The sequence below is a fragment of the Eurypyga helias genome, unplaced genomic scaffold (genome assembly GCF_000690775.1).
Source record: "Eurypyga helias isolate BGI_N326 unplaced genomic scaffold, ASM69077v1 scaffold5799, whole genome shotgun sequence".
In the NCBI taxonomy this organism is placed as follows: Eukaryota; Metazoa; Chordata; class Aves; order Eurypygiformes; family Eurypygidae; genus Eurypyga; species Eurypyga helias.
Window position 1 is genome coordinate 26,847 of NW_010272650.1, and position 14,668 is coordinate 41,514.

General features: G+C 40.4%; 1 protein-coding gene across 1 annotated transcript in view; it reads right to left on the reverse strand.

Moving 5' to 3' along the window:
* LOC104515274 (POU domain, class 6, transcription factor 2-like) overlaps positions 1-14,668 on the reverse strand; it is a gene marked incomplete at its 5' end in the record, with an annotated part of 181,757 nt that overhangs the window by 23,481 nt on the left and 143,608 nt on the right. Inside the window, 1 exon segment of the mRNA XM_010159189.1 lies at positions 1,708-1,914. Coding sequence (XP_010157491.1) covers positions 1,708-1,914 — 207 coding nt within the window.

A 14,668-nucleotide genomic window follows, 5' to 3' on the forward strand; every position in this document is an offset into this window, starting at 1 on the left:
AGCAGCGCAATATGGAGCACATCTCTGGCTCTTGGACCTAACCAGAGCTCTGCTGGTCTGTGCCGGTGCATGGTGTGTTTTCAGACCCGCAGGTGAGCATGCAGGTTGGGTGAAGAAGTACAGTACGGCACGGCGTAGCTAGACAGTGACTCTCTACCTTGAACCCCTGCTCTCATTCAGCAAGCTGCAGCCTTGAGCAGCAGTCTGTCCCTCTGCGTGAACCCAGTGCCGCTAGCCGTGCAGAGGAAGGTCACGCTTTGTCCCCTCTCTGCCCACCTATCCTACTAGAGGCTGTTGCCTGGAAGAGGTTGCTTTGCTGCAGGACTCAGGTGCGTTGCTCTGCGGTGAGGTCTCAGGGAATAACACAGGCCCTCTATCCTCCTCTTTACTCCTAAACTTCGTGGGTTTCAAGTGGGATCTTAGGATTGCAATGCTTTTTGAGAGCTTCCCCATAAAGGAGGGAAAGACCTAATCTCCTCAGGGGACTTAACTCAAAAAGAAACACCCCACATCCCCCCCCCGGGAACCAAATGGAAACTGCTGAGTTTCTTATTCCATTGTCAGGCTTTTCAGTGCTGGAGAACACAGAGCCCGTGCTCCCATCCACCCCGCTTTGTTGAAAACCACATACACGCAACAACTGCAAAAGTGTAGCAGTGTAAGTCCGCTCCCGTAGAGATAGATAAACGATGAGGGCTTTGGGAAAGGCCTCTGCTACCACAGAAGACAGCATGGAAAAAAGAGAGCGTAACCATTTGGACACAACACATTTTCAAGACAAACAAAAAAGTCACCTTTGAGATCAATTGGCTCTCTACCTCTAGATTTGGGAAAAGAATAAAATCATCAGTTTGGAGGTCAGGGGGACCTGGGATTCTCAGAAACATGCAAAAGGCTGCCACCTGCAACTGGAAATATAGGCAGGACTTGCAGACAAGCACTACCAGCAATAGGAGTGCTAAGCTGAACATTTAAGTGAGCGACACTTTTGTAAGCACCTTTTTGGTAATCACATTTGATGTCTTTTCCATGCTCAATTTCCTCTCTTTCAGAGAAAAAAAGTTAGCACTACAATTCTTTGCTCCACAGATGCAGACAAAAATAATTAATTTGACTTCAGAGTACTATAAAAAGAACTACAGAAATCTTTCTTGGACCTCAGTGAAGTTGCTGCACCCATCCTGAAGTCTGTGAAGTACTTGGTGCCTTACAATGAATGATAACTTCCCTAAAAATACTTTCTGTCTACGCAAATACTCACAATCATATGTGAATTTCCAGTGAAGAAGACTAATAAGGTTTTATATATTTATTTGTTTTCTTTGCATGTTCCAAAACATTTGAAACCCCAATCTACTGAGTGACCATTAACAAAGGACCTGAACTATATAGGCCAGATGGCCCTCTCCTGCCTCATGTTCCTACTGTGTTTTTGCTGCAGAAAATTCCTCAGTTGGCCCTATATTGAACTTTAAAAGACAGAATAACTCGATAACCCTGAGTGTGTAAATAAATCATAGAACATGACATTACATTGTAACTACGTATGTAGTAAGCAATACTATACAATGTGTGATAGAATTCACATTTGGTTAGTAGAAATGGGAAAGTAGTGGGAGTTTCCAGAAAGGCCACGGGAGAGTCCGTGAGGAGGAGAATATTTCTGCACATCTGTTTGGCTAATCATTCAGGCTACAGACACTTTACCTGCTGGCCTGGCTTGAGTGGCGATAGCGTTATTCCCTGGGTATTGATGACGGGGAGTATCTGGTTGCCGATGACGGTCGCGATGATCTGACCCTGGGCGTTGGTCAGTAACTGTGGCGTTATCGGCTGCACCTGAAGGCCCTGAGCTCCACCTGCCGCCTGGCTGGAGGGGACTGGATTAGGCATCAGTGGGATTGTTCCAATAATCTGGAAAAAATGACATAGAAAGGGAAAATGCTCACAAGCCACGTACACCTGCCACACATAATTACTTGTTTTAAATGTTAAATCAAGGTCAGGTGAAATAAGCAGAGACAGATATGACAGGCTGAGGGTGGGAAACAACCGTTCCTTTACGGGGATGATGAGGACTTCCATTTGTCATGTCACCTGTATGTTTTACCACCATCCACTGTCATCCCCAACAGATTTACTCTGGCCGAGAGTGTATGAAACAAATGCCAGGCCAAGCTCTGGCCCCTGGACGATGCTTTGTTCCCACCTCTCATTTGGACACAGAGTGAAATAGATGCAAATACCACTCCTGTTTGTCTTGCTTTCTACAACACATCTGTACAGTGTTACTAACTGTGAACTGGGGTGCCTGTGTAACGTTCCTTGATTTACTGACACCTAGAACCCTAGATGACCACCTATGAGTCCCATGAGCACTCAGGGAGGAACAAAGAGATACCAGTGCCTTTCAGGACGTGGCTTATTAAGAAACATTCATAAAGATGCAGCTGCTTTTGGATGACAACTAAGTAGTACAACACAACAGGAGAGTCACTGTTAGATAAAACATTTTAGCTAACATTTCTGGGGCAAGTACGTGGAGAAAGAGACACTTCTGACATCTCAGATTTGAGAATACAGTGATTTCCTAAAACATGAACGTGCTCGTAAAACTAATATTAGGATGAGGTGTCAAATAGTACTGTAAGAAAGCTTGTCTGTCAATAAGCTGCTAGACTGAAGAAAGTTACTCTGTTGGAAGATTCTTTTTACAAGTGTAGAACATCTGAAAAACACTGATGATTTTCTGATGAAATTTGTGAATAAAAGTTCCCCACCACCACCCCCCCCAAACCACAGCAAATCAAGCTAAAGTCGTAGGATTGTTGCAACAGGAAAAGCTTAAAAAAAAGGAAAACCACATCCCTACCACCAAAACACCACCTCTCTGACTTTTTTATCACACCCCCAAGAAAACATCTATCCCACTGCAAAGCTTCCAGTCTTCCCTATCCAGAAGCCTTGCTTCCTCCTTTTTAACATCCAAGGCACGGCATGTCCCTTTGAGCCCCCACCAGCAGGATCGCAGTTGCCCTGCGTCCCTTACCACATAAATTGGCTACTAGTGTAGACCTACTTGGCTGCTGGGTGGATTACGGCTGAGTTCTTCTTTTTCCTCAGTGGGAATAGTAAAAGGGTAACCTTCCTCAGTTTATCTGGTGATTCTCATTCCAATTAGGAGCTTAATCATCTTCTTTGATCTCTTTATTTCTGATAATTTTTTTTTAAATTGGCCAGCTGTTTTAAAGGCATTAGGTAGGGATGGAGGTATGGATGGATGGAAAGGGAGAGAGAAGGATAAACAGCACTATCCATAAGACCTATTTCCTCAGGAAAAAAAGGCAGAAGTGTTTTTAATGAAACTTGAAGACAATTTTTTTCTCCAAAACAAACTTATACCATTTCTGTTGATTTCAACTATTAGTTTATATTACAACAATGAGGAATGTACAACAAACACAGTGTAAAATTAGCTCTAAAATGACTGCTTATATTACACCACTGACTCTGTGGGCTGACCACTGAGTTACTTTCTGAGAGGGCAAAACTAGAACAACTCTGAATCTCTTGCTGAACACATAGAAAAAGGTACATGAATGAACTGTGAAGAACAGCAGTGATCTGTGAAGACCTTTGCATAGTTAAATCACCAGAGGTGATACACAACAACTCCAGAAAATCCATCCTCAAGAAAGCATCATGCAGTCCTATCCAACTAACTCAGGCATAGCTGGAGGGGCAAGAGGTTCTCGTCAGAGAAACACCCTCTTCCTTCATTTATTAGGCTAGGATATCGCTCAGTCAAGTGACAGTGTCCTAATGCGTCACAGCCAGACGCTGTGCCTCTGGATAGGCTCAGCTGTGAAGAACAAGGTGACAACTTTGCCTCCTTGAGTGAAAAGAGCACACTTGGCTAGCTACAGCACCTCAGCCAACAATTGGTAAATGCCAAAGTTGTCATCAGTTTGCCAAACTTGCCCAGTTCGAAGGAGTTTGGATGGGAAGACCAGAAAGTCATGAAGAAAAGCAGGGCAGCTCTCCCGTGGGAGGACCTGGTAAAATGGCCAGTCCACCTACTAAGCTGTATTGTAAGAACTGCATATATCAAAACTGTTCAAAACACTGTAAAGATATACTTTAAGTTCTCCTTAATGCATTCCTAAAAGGTAGACAGATCAATAAAGATTATTACCCCCATTTTACAGAGCATGAAAGTGAAGCACGATGGAGCATATTCAGACAGAGGTTGTGATTTGGAACGTTAGCCTTCTAAACTGGAATTGCCTGAGTTTCCCTCTGCAGACCACAGTACTTTTATATTTTTTTTTAGTTTAAGATGTCCCCAGCTGAACTGCAGCTGCTTTACAGTTCATGTGGGAAGATGGCTGTTCACTGTGGAGAGAGGCATTTATTTACATCATTATCCGATTTCAGAATGTCTTCTAAAATCTGGCTTTCAGTGTGAATTAAACACAAATTTCACGCAGGGCAACATGTAGATTTCTTCCAGTTTTTGGCGACCTAAGATATTTATGTGTCACAAATATATTTTCCCATATGCCACCAAACAAAAGGAATAATCCTTAATTTTATCAGCAGAAACATAGCAAAGGCCTTTCCTTCCTTAGCCATGACAGTAAAGGACACGACCTTGGAGTGTCATTACTCCAACGTAACTTTAACTATCGAGGTCCTAATCCCAGCAAAGCAAAAAAATGCTGCGCTGGTGTTATCAGTAATAGAAATGTTTGCATTCAAATTTAAAATGCATTTCTTGGACTGCAGTTGGACATTTCATAGAATGACAGTGCTGAAGTGGACAGTTTGTAAGGTCAGAAGCAGAAGGCTATCTGTATGTATTAATGTGTGACACACCCCCCGTTCTGTACATGGCGTGCTGCACATGCACACAGCCAGAAACAGAGCGGGGAAAACACACAGCTGGGAGAGGTGCTCCAGAAGGTCAAATGGAGAAATGCCCTCAGGGGTGTTACTGTAGGAAAAAAGGGTAAATCTGAATGGGAAACAGTTTTCCCACTTCATGAAGCTTACTGAGATTTCAAGATTTGTTTTCCATTTTATATCAAAATAAAGTTAAATCTTGTCTGGTTAAAAACAAGATGTCCACCTGTCTCTAGTCAACCAACCTGTCTCTAGTCAACCAACAAGCCTGCTGTTTATGGCATGCATCTTTGATATCATAGAATCATAGAATGGTTTGGGTTGGAAGGGACCTTAAAGACCATCCAGTTCCAACCCCCTGCCATGGGCAGGGACACCTTCCACTAGACCAGGTTGCTCCAAGCCTCATCCAGCCTGGCCTTGGACACTTCCAGGGAGGGGGCATCCACAGCTTCTCTGGGCAACCTGTCCCAGTGCCTCCCCACCCTCTCTGGGAAGAACTTCTTCCTGATATCCAATCTAAACCTCCCCACTTTCAATTTAAACCCGATACCCCTTGTCCTGTCACTACAGGCCCTTGTAAAAAGTCCCCCCCAGCTTCCTTGCAGGCCCATTTAGCCTTGTATGTCTAAACCCAGATTCAGTTTCCCCTTTCAAGTTCCCACTTCTCCAAATACCCTTTCCCAAATATCCTAACAGCTCCCTGATTAACACCGCTCAGCTTCCTACGAATAAATAAAATATTCACTAGGGAGGAGTACTGAAACGGCATCCCCACCTCAAACCTTGTGTGACTGTCCCAATGCTGGGACAAATCTCCCTTCCTCTAATTTTGGTGACAAAATCCATCCGGGGCCTTGATAATCTGTCCGGTCAAAGTATCATAAAAGCTATCATTTTATGAAGACACTTTACATTTTTTTAAGAAATAAAACAAGACCATGCCACATTCTTAAGACTCCGGCATGCCACAGTACAGGCTATTTCACTGCCAGTGAATTCCCTACTGGAGAGGCATTGTGTGTTCTATCAACTGCTGCTATTTCACATTACATTCAGGGACAGTTCAGGAATAGCATATGACAGGGACTTATCCCACAAGATACTTAGAGAGTCACACAATCACAGAATGGTTTAGGTTGAAAAGTGTCTTTTAAAGATCATCTAGTTGAACCCACCCCCTGCCATGGGCAGGGACACCTTCCACTAGACCAGGTTGCTCCAAGCCTCATCCAGCCTGGCCTTGGACACTTCCAGGGATGGGGCATCCACAACTTTCTGACACATAGCAGAAGAGGCTTCTTACTCTGTCAGCGTTTGGACTTATATTCATAAACAATCCCACCTGTCAAACATGATCTTGAGAAAACAAACACATCTCTCAAATTCCTTATGCTGCAAAAATGAAATTTTCAGAGTTTTGGGATTTTTATACTATACACGTGACATTCACAATTCCTTTGATTCCTCCTACAACTGAAAACACGCACTAAGCATTCACAGAGGAGGTGCAAAACAGGTGTCATGTGCAAAACAAGAGACAGTTCTGCAAGGGTTAACTCAAGGGACCCAGCCCCTTGTCAGTGCTCCATAACCTCCGTGGGAGTCAGGCACAGTAATCTGCAGAGCGCTGTTGATGAAAATACACCTGGTTGTATCTCTCTGAGGTACAGTGCACAGACAGAGGCACAAAATGTAGGGCAGATGTGACACTGGAAAGCCTACTGGGATATTTAATGTAAATTCAGATCTCAGCTTTATTTTTGCAGAGCCAGGGCTTTGGGTCACCTCTAATTAAAACACCAGGGCTGTAATTCTGGTCCTGTTCAAGTGACAGATTTTTGCCAGAAGCCTTGGTGGAGTCTGATTTCCATTGCAAGTGTTCCTTAAAATTCTTTCATTTTTGGTTATGGATTAACAGATACATCAATTGCAACTTGAGATGTTTATAGAACAGGTTTTACAGGTGCTCATTTAGTTTTTTTATGCTTCCCAATTTTGATTAAATTGTAAGAATCAATTATTTGTTTCTAACTGTAAAGGAAATCCAGGGTGATCTGTAGGAGCATCTGAGTATTCTCCACTGATGAATCTGTTAGTGTTGTTTTAGCATCCTAGGATTTCAAGAGACCAGGACTCTCAGATCTTACAGCCTGAATCTGCCATTGCCAGGCCAACTTCCATGATTAAGTGGACTATGTCCCTGCACCACTTAAATTCATCTGCACTGCAGGATTAAGCACACAAAGTGAAGGTAAAATCCCAAGGAATGGAGGTGACCATGCAGGGCACAAAATCCCAAACCCTGAGCACACCAACAAAGGTGTGTGAGTGTTATCCCCAGTGGCAGGGTAATGTCCTAGCACTCACACGCTGAAGTGCTTGGTCACTTATTGTACCATTACATAGATTTTAGTCCCTTGCCTTGTCTATTAAAGGTTTCTTCTTAAAAACAAAATAAAAATATCTGATCCCTTAAAAATTACCCCTTAAACGCCTTATCCTTAAGAAAGAATTACATTAAAAAAATCCATTTCTATCTTTCCTTTACTGACAACACATCTTCATAACTAATTGCCTTTGTAGATTACTTGGCTGTAACTCGCAGGCTGAAACTGTGGGCAGAAGCTGAGCAACTGCTCAGAACTTCTGGGGATAAATGTGTAATTACAACCCCATTTGCACTGTAGATATAAAATTAGATTTTGCATAACTGTATAAAAACTAATTGCTGATTTCCCAGCAGTGGGTCTTTCCTTGTGTCTCCTAATAAACCAACTGTATTTTGACATCAGGTGAGTTATTATGATATTCTAAAATTAAGGATACAAATGTTTTTTTAACTGAGTTCTCTCTCCTCCATCATCAGAAGCAGGAGTGCTGCCTTGCTTCATTGTTTTCCTAGCGCAACAAAAAGGAATATTACAAACCATAGGCAAACAGATGGTTCAACAACTTTGTTTCTGCTGTGAAAAGGCTAAGTAAAATCAAAGTCTGACTGCGCTAGGTTGTTTCCACTATCAGCCAGTGCTGACATAAAGAAAATAGTGCCATTTCATCTGAAAAATGTCTTCAACTGCGTAAAGAAAATGTTAAGTGTTTTCAGCACATCATCAAAATGAACATCTCTCTGATTTTATTAATGTTACAAACCTTTAAATATTGTAGGTTAATTATTCAGTTTTGAACAACAGAAGAACAATATAAAAATAAAATAGAAAACCAGGGAAAAAGTGAAAGGAGCAACAGAAAAATTGACAGTAAAATGAGGCAAACCACCATACAAACATAAGCTAATTTAACATCTCAAAGTGTGAACAGAATGCATGAGTCTTACGTAGTAAGACAAAAAGTCACTGAGTGAATGTTTGCTGATTTAAACATACTTCACTCATCTTTATTTTCTAGTTCTCAGAATATAAGCTGAAATGAAACCTCATTTTTGCTTCCATTGTGCAATGCTGGTACATTTACACTATTTTTTTTTTCCTAGTTTTATAGGGCCAATATCTAATTTAACCCCAGCAGTAATACCATCTACCATACACACCACAGGATGGAGTTTGTGGTTTGGTTCATTAACTACCTTTTTGTAAATTTGCCTTCAGAAGCTGCTTCTGTTCATAGATATGTTCCTTCTTGTATGGTCACTGTATCAGCATGAGTTACTTTAAGGAGATAATCTATGGAGAAAATGACTGAGAAAAGGACAGAGTAATGAGGATCTGCACAGAATTCTTTAGCCGCTGTGCAGCTGCCCCTTTCTTAATCCCATATATATACACACACTACCTACATAAATTATAAACACATATACACATATTTTTATTATATGTATATATGATTTATTAACTACCAATACCAATAAACCCAGCTATTTATATACACTCTTATATATATACAGCCAAGCTCCACACTGAAAAACTGGAAGCATGAATACAAGTTCCATTTGCAGACTACTTCTGATAGAAATGCTACTCCGTCTGGTCCTTCGGAGTAATCACAATATGATCCCTCAACCTCGAGGCAGGAGGAGGCTAAGGCTGCCTGTGTCTTTCAAAGTAAAAGCAGTATTAATTTATGCAGAGCTAGCAAATTTCTTTTGCTGCATTATATTTTCTGATGAGAACTCAAAAAAAAAAGGCACAACAAAATGCTATTTTTGAGAACAAGGCATCAATAGTGATACTAGAAGCAGGCACCTATGAAACTGTACGTCTGAGTCACCATTTCATGTAAGGAATTATAATTTTCAAGGTTAAGTATTGTTCATATCTATCATACAATATATTGGATGGTGTATTGCTTGTAAGCATCATAATGGAACGTTGGCTCTGACATTCTGCCTTTCTCAGTGCTTTATTTTTTAGACAATAATGTTCGTATACTAACATCAAACTATACAGAACTTTGTAGGAATTATGGTGAGATTTTTTTCTCAAACAAATACTGTTATGTTCTGTTAGCAGAGGCATGTATACAGTCATAAAACAATGTCTCTTTCATCAAATATCCCAAATAACACAACATTTTCTCATGAAAAAAATATAAAGGTATATAATTACTAAATGAAAGATTCAAAACTATGTTGAGTGTCTGCTGAATTTTTCTTTCTAAGCAATCTACTTCTCAGATTTAATTTCCTTTTAAAATCAAAAATTAAGTCAGGCATAAGGACCTTTTGAGGTCACAGTTCCCTGAGTTGAGCAAAGCACCTGTTGATATTAATTACACTTACAGGTCCCAAGCATTCTGAAAATCACCTAGCTAGATACTATGAAATTGTTCCTTATTTATAATTATTTGATGGATGACTTGTATAAGATATTTTAGCAATATTTTTGTTTGCTTTGACAAAAGATCCATGATATTTTATGACAAAACAGGCAATATTGTCACCATAAAACCGTTATGACCAAGCAGCCATAACTTCTAATAACGTTTGGTGAACGCAAAAAGAAGTCACAACACACTGGTTTTAGTATCTGACCGCTTGTCTCCCAAACAGCTTTCCTTGTAGGGTGTGTGTGTGCAAATACACTTCTGTATGTGTGGGTTGGTAACTTTTTTTTTTCCCTGTAAATACTCTTGAGAACAAAACATAATGGTATTCATTTTCTCGGGAAGTAAATACACAGGGACTGAGCTAACAGCATGAATTTCTAGATTTAATTACAATGAAAATATTTTGGTAAATACTAGTTCACCTGTACTTTCTTTTCATTCAGGCTGAGGTTTTCATTGTTGCCTACAGAAGCATCATTGCTTCTTTGGCTCCTCTGAAGATTTCGATCTCAGCTAAGTATCTAAGCATCTCAGAGACAAGAATTCTCTGTTCTGAAATAAAATTTCTCAACTTTTCCAAGCTTTGTATCGCTGTGCTGAAGGGAGGATCTGCAAATCCTGCCATTACTTCGTGTCTGTACATTGCAAACCATTTAGGACAAGGATTGTCTCTTTTGGACATTAACATAATATGAATAGTTACTAGGACCACTCCCTCATAGTATAAAGAGTAGACTTGCTTACAGCCGTATCAGGGTCTAACATACTGGACACAGAGCAGAAGGAAATGTAGGCATCCCTACACTGTGCAATACAAATTGTCTTTTCCCAGGAAGCCTAATTAGGCCAAGCACAATGCTGTGCCAATGTGATCAGGTTGCTTCTGTGCCATGGCAACATTACCAGCTCGTTTGGAACTAGTTTTACTACTTGGTGTTGTACTGTACTGGGCCAGACAACTACAGAGATGCTATCTAGAGGTCAGGAGCCAGAATGAGGCAGGATTTAGTAACTGCTCTTTGATCCCGTGGTTTGTAAATAAAGACCTGCTATTGAGACATAATCTTGGGTAGATATGAACAAGATAATGTTCTCTACCGCCACGACAGTTCTCACCGAAATAGCACTGTTTAAATTTTTCAAAGGGAAATACTACACTTTTAAAAAGCAGATGTTGCACTCTATTGTCAATGTCTGTGTGAGCAGGAGGATTTTTGGTGTTTTAATTTAATTTCTTTCTCTAGTTGCCCCTTTCAACTTGTTTTGCATAGATAAACTGCATTAAGGATATGGCATGCTCTTAACTGCCTTCAGCAGGCAGTCACTACTTTATCTTGTGATGCCATTCCTGAGAAAGTTATTCCACCAGAATTATTAAGGTCTTGCAAATATATGTTAAATTTGGAATCCTTAAAGTGTTATTTTTCTTCTTAATTTTCACTGATGAAATTTCCTGAGGAAACAGAAGTGCATTCTGGACAAATGACTTTGAAGGATTAATGATGTTTTAGTCTAGCCTTGACCTGTCTGCTTAGGATACCAGTGTGTGTTTTCTTGGACACTTCCCCCTGATAAACTGGACTGAAATCATTAACCATCAAATAATCTTCAGATGCAATCTTTATTACCACAGTTCTTCAATTAGATTACAGGTCAAAGAATTTCTAGGCCATCAATATATTCTTGAATAATCTACTCTCATCTTCTCACTATCAAATTACCTACACTATATAAAATATTTATCAGAGGTCACCAGATTTCCAAGTCTGTAACTCTTAAAGGTGAAATTAATTAGGCATGCTGGTTCATGCAATCATTTCAGAGTTAGACAAAAGTCGCTACAAGAAGGCCAATAGATATTGCAATCAATCAGTAGCAATGATACTAACATTGTTGTTACACAATCATATTTCTTCATAAAACTAGAGCTTGCTGCCCAGGTGCAATGACTATGGATGACACAGTAGTTGTCAACCCATCACTTCGACATTTCACTTGTGCAACGAGACATTTTTTCAAATAAAAGTCATGCCCTACTTCCGCTGATGTTTCTACAATTCTAGATGATCCAGACTCTAGTTAAATAGAAGATAAAACTGTTGGTCTTATTAACTGAGAGCTGTAACTTTGAATGTGATGGTCTACAAAAGCTCAAGGTGAGTAACTGTGCAAACCTTTGCACCTGGCCAGTCAAAATGTATTACTGATGAAACACTTTTAAATTTTACAGTGCATGCATTTCTTCAGCAAGAGATTTTCAGACTACTGAGAACAAACTACAACAGTAATCACCAATATGACTATGGTGGAACGAACCATTCTTGTTTTCCTCCCTACTGTGGGAAATTTCTCATTACAGAAACCAATAATCCAGCCTATAAAATTGAATTTGGTTGCAATGCAACATAGTTATGTGGATGTTCAGGACATGAAGGAAAACCTCATTTCACTGAAAGGAGGTGGGAAAATTTAGGAGAGTGATATGCAAGCTCTTGGATGGGATGTGGTCATGACTCCAAGATTCTAGACTTGAATCCCTAGGGAAAAACATCTTTCCTGTGATCAAATATAACTTCCCGTTGTCACACAATCATCAGAAAGAGAGCTGATTGTTCATTTCGTACCAATGCTTCCTTGAAAATGTGCCAATGAGATATAAGCCAGACTTAGTCCTTCTTACCTTGTGAAATTTGGTATGGTTGCTGGTTCAGCATGCTGCTCTGCCAATCAGTTCACCTTTGGAAAGTTGCTAAAGTTCCAGTCCTGCATTCAACCGTCTGTAATACGTTGGTATAAATACTAATTATCTCCCTGCCACTACTCCTATGAGCCTTAAGTAATTTTTGTAAGGCTACCTTAGAGTTATCAAGAAAATACACCGTATAAAGGTAGGGGGGTTTTGTGTCAAGGGTGGCTATCTCACTGAAAATGTCCTCAACTGGTTCTTTTGAGTGTTTAGAAGCGGGAGCGTATGCTTCAGTGCTTGAAAGCATGATGGCTAAAGTATCTCACATTATCAAATGCATCATTAATCCATTTCACCCAAGCTGACAGACAGAAGGGAAGGAAAGGTGTTCCACTCACAGCCTATGAACTTAACTTAAATTTCGACTCCGGCCACCACTCAATACAAATCACAGTTACAATAATAAGTTCTGTAATAGATAGGTAGTACATGTGATGGTATCTACCACAAAGGGGTGGTCCTAGCATCTTTCTCAGGACAAAAGATTCTCCTGATGCAATGGCACTTAATGCAGGAGGTAGCTATCTGTGGATCAGGAGATGAATATCCAGCATTCAGTCACTGCTCCTTTTCCATTGTCCAAAATGCACTTGTTCACAGTAGTTTATACGCAGATTTGAGTTCCCATCAGGGCTATTGATCTATTTGGTTACACTCAAAATGTTCCTAACTAAACAAATACTCCAAAATATGACAGTTAGATCTAACTAAATTATTCTTAAATTTGGGGCATATATTTGAGGACATACCAAGAGACTCTTTTATGAATGTGTGAGGAGAACATGCAGCTTAATTACCAGTTTCGTTAAGGGCTGGTCTGTACGTCTGCTTAAGGAAAAGTTAAAAAACTATGATATTCTTATTAATAGCATCAGCTGACCTGTAGTAATCCCATCTCTAGCACCTACATCTACTGTATTGAAGCAACATGCTCCTGGTACAGACTGGCATACTGAAATTTAACTTTTAGTATTTTATTATGAAGTCCATCTACTTCATCTTTCTGTTCTGCTGGCAGCAGAGCCCATATCCTTGAGACCAGTTCTGTGGAAGATGGAGAATCACAGGCACTTTGAACATTTTCTATCCTTGCATGTTGTCTCTGTAACAATCCTAAAAAGATCTCCTTTTATTTTTGACGGTGACCTGCAGAGGACCAAAAGTGAGGGGCTCCTTTACCTTCTTAACTCTAGAGGAGGGGGACGATAGGGGTAGATATCAACATTTTCCAGGATCCCTTCTCCACCTGTGTATTTGTCACTTGTCTTACACCTACATTTTAAGCTAGTTTCTGCAGGCCATCATTTTTTATCTAGCTTAGAACTAGGCCTTAGCACGGTATTCCGGCCATGATTATGGTGGCGCTGTAGACAATAAATAGCAACAATGCTATTTGTCACTAAAAAATTTCCTCTCAGTTAAGTGAAGACTGTGATGCAGTCTACCAAGACTTGCAAATGGGATAATACTGCTGCGCTTTCTGGTAAAATTTACTGGGACTGCAGGTTCCTGAGGGAAGAACTAAGGGAGTGTAACTTTACCTTCATCAGCACTGAAACACTCCCCATACAAAAGGAAAATACACTAAGGTCATTTTTACACAATGTGTTTAAAAACATGGCTACAAGCTGGGGAAAAAATGAAACAATAATGCTAAAAGAGACACGCTTACAGTTTACTTTAAATATTTCCCTAGAGCTATTGTTCTGAACAACTTACTCTTTCAGCTGTGGCAGCTGGGGTGTCAGTGGGCCTCAATGAGTTGGACTCAATAAACAGATCCTTCCCAAGTTGAGGACAGCATTCAGAGTTACAGCTACAGCTTTTCTCTTCTCTTGGTACCCCAAATGTTCTTCTCCATGAACATCCAGAGCAATTCCACAGCTTGGCTTTGCCAGCTCACACTTGGCCAGATTCTGCCTCTCTCTCCTGGTATATAATGCAGCAATTATCCAAATTAAGCAAGAAGGCTGCTGTTCAATCCCAGCCAGCAACAATATGCCACACAGATGCTCACTCACCTCTCCCCTCCTCAGTGGAGGAGGAGGAGCATCAGAGGAAAAGAGAAGGAAACTCATGGGCTGAAATAAGAACAATTTAATAATTAAATATAAATGAATGAAATAGCGAGCCTCATGAGTGGGAGCACGAACAAGAAAAAAACCCACAACAACGAGCCAGCAATGGCCCCTGGCCCACCCTCCCAGCTTACCTACTGAGCATGATCTATGG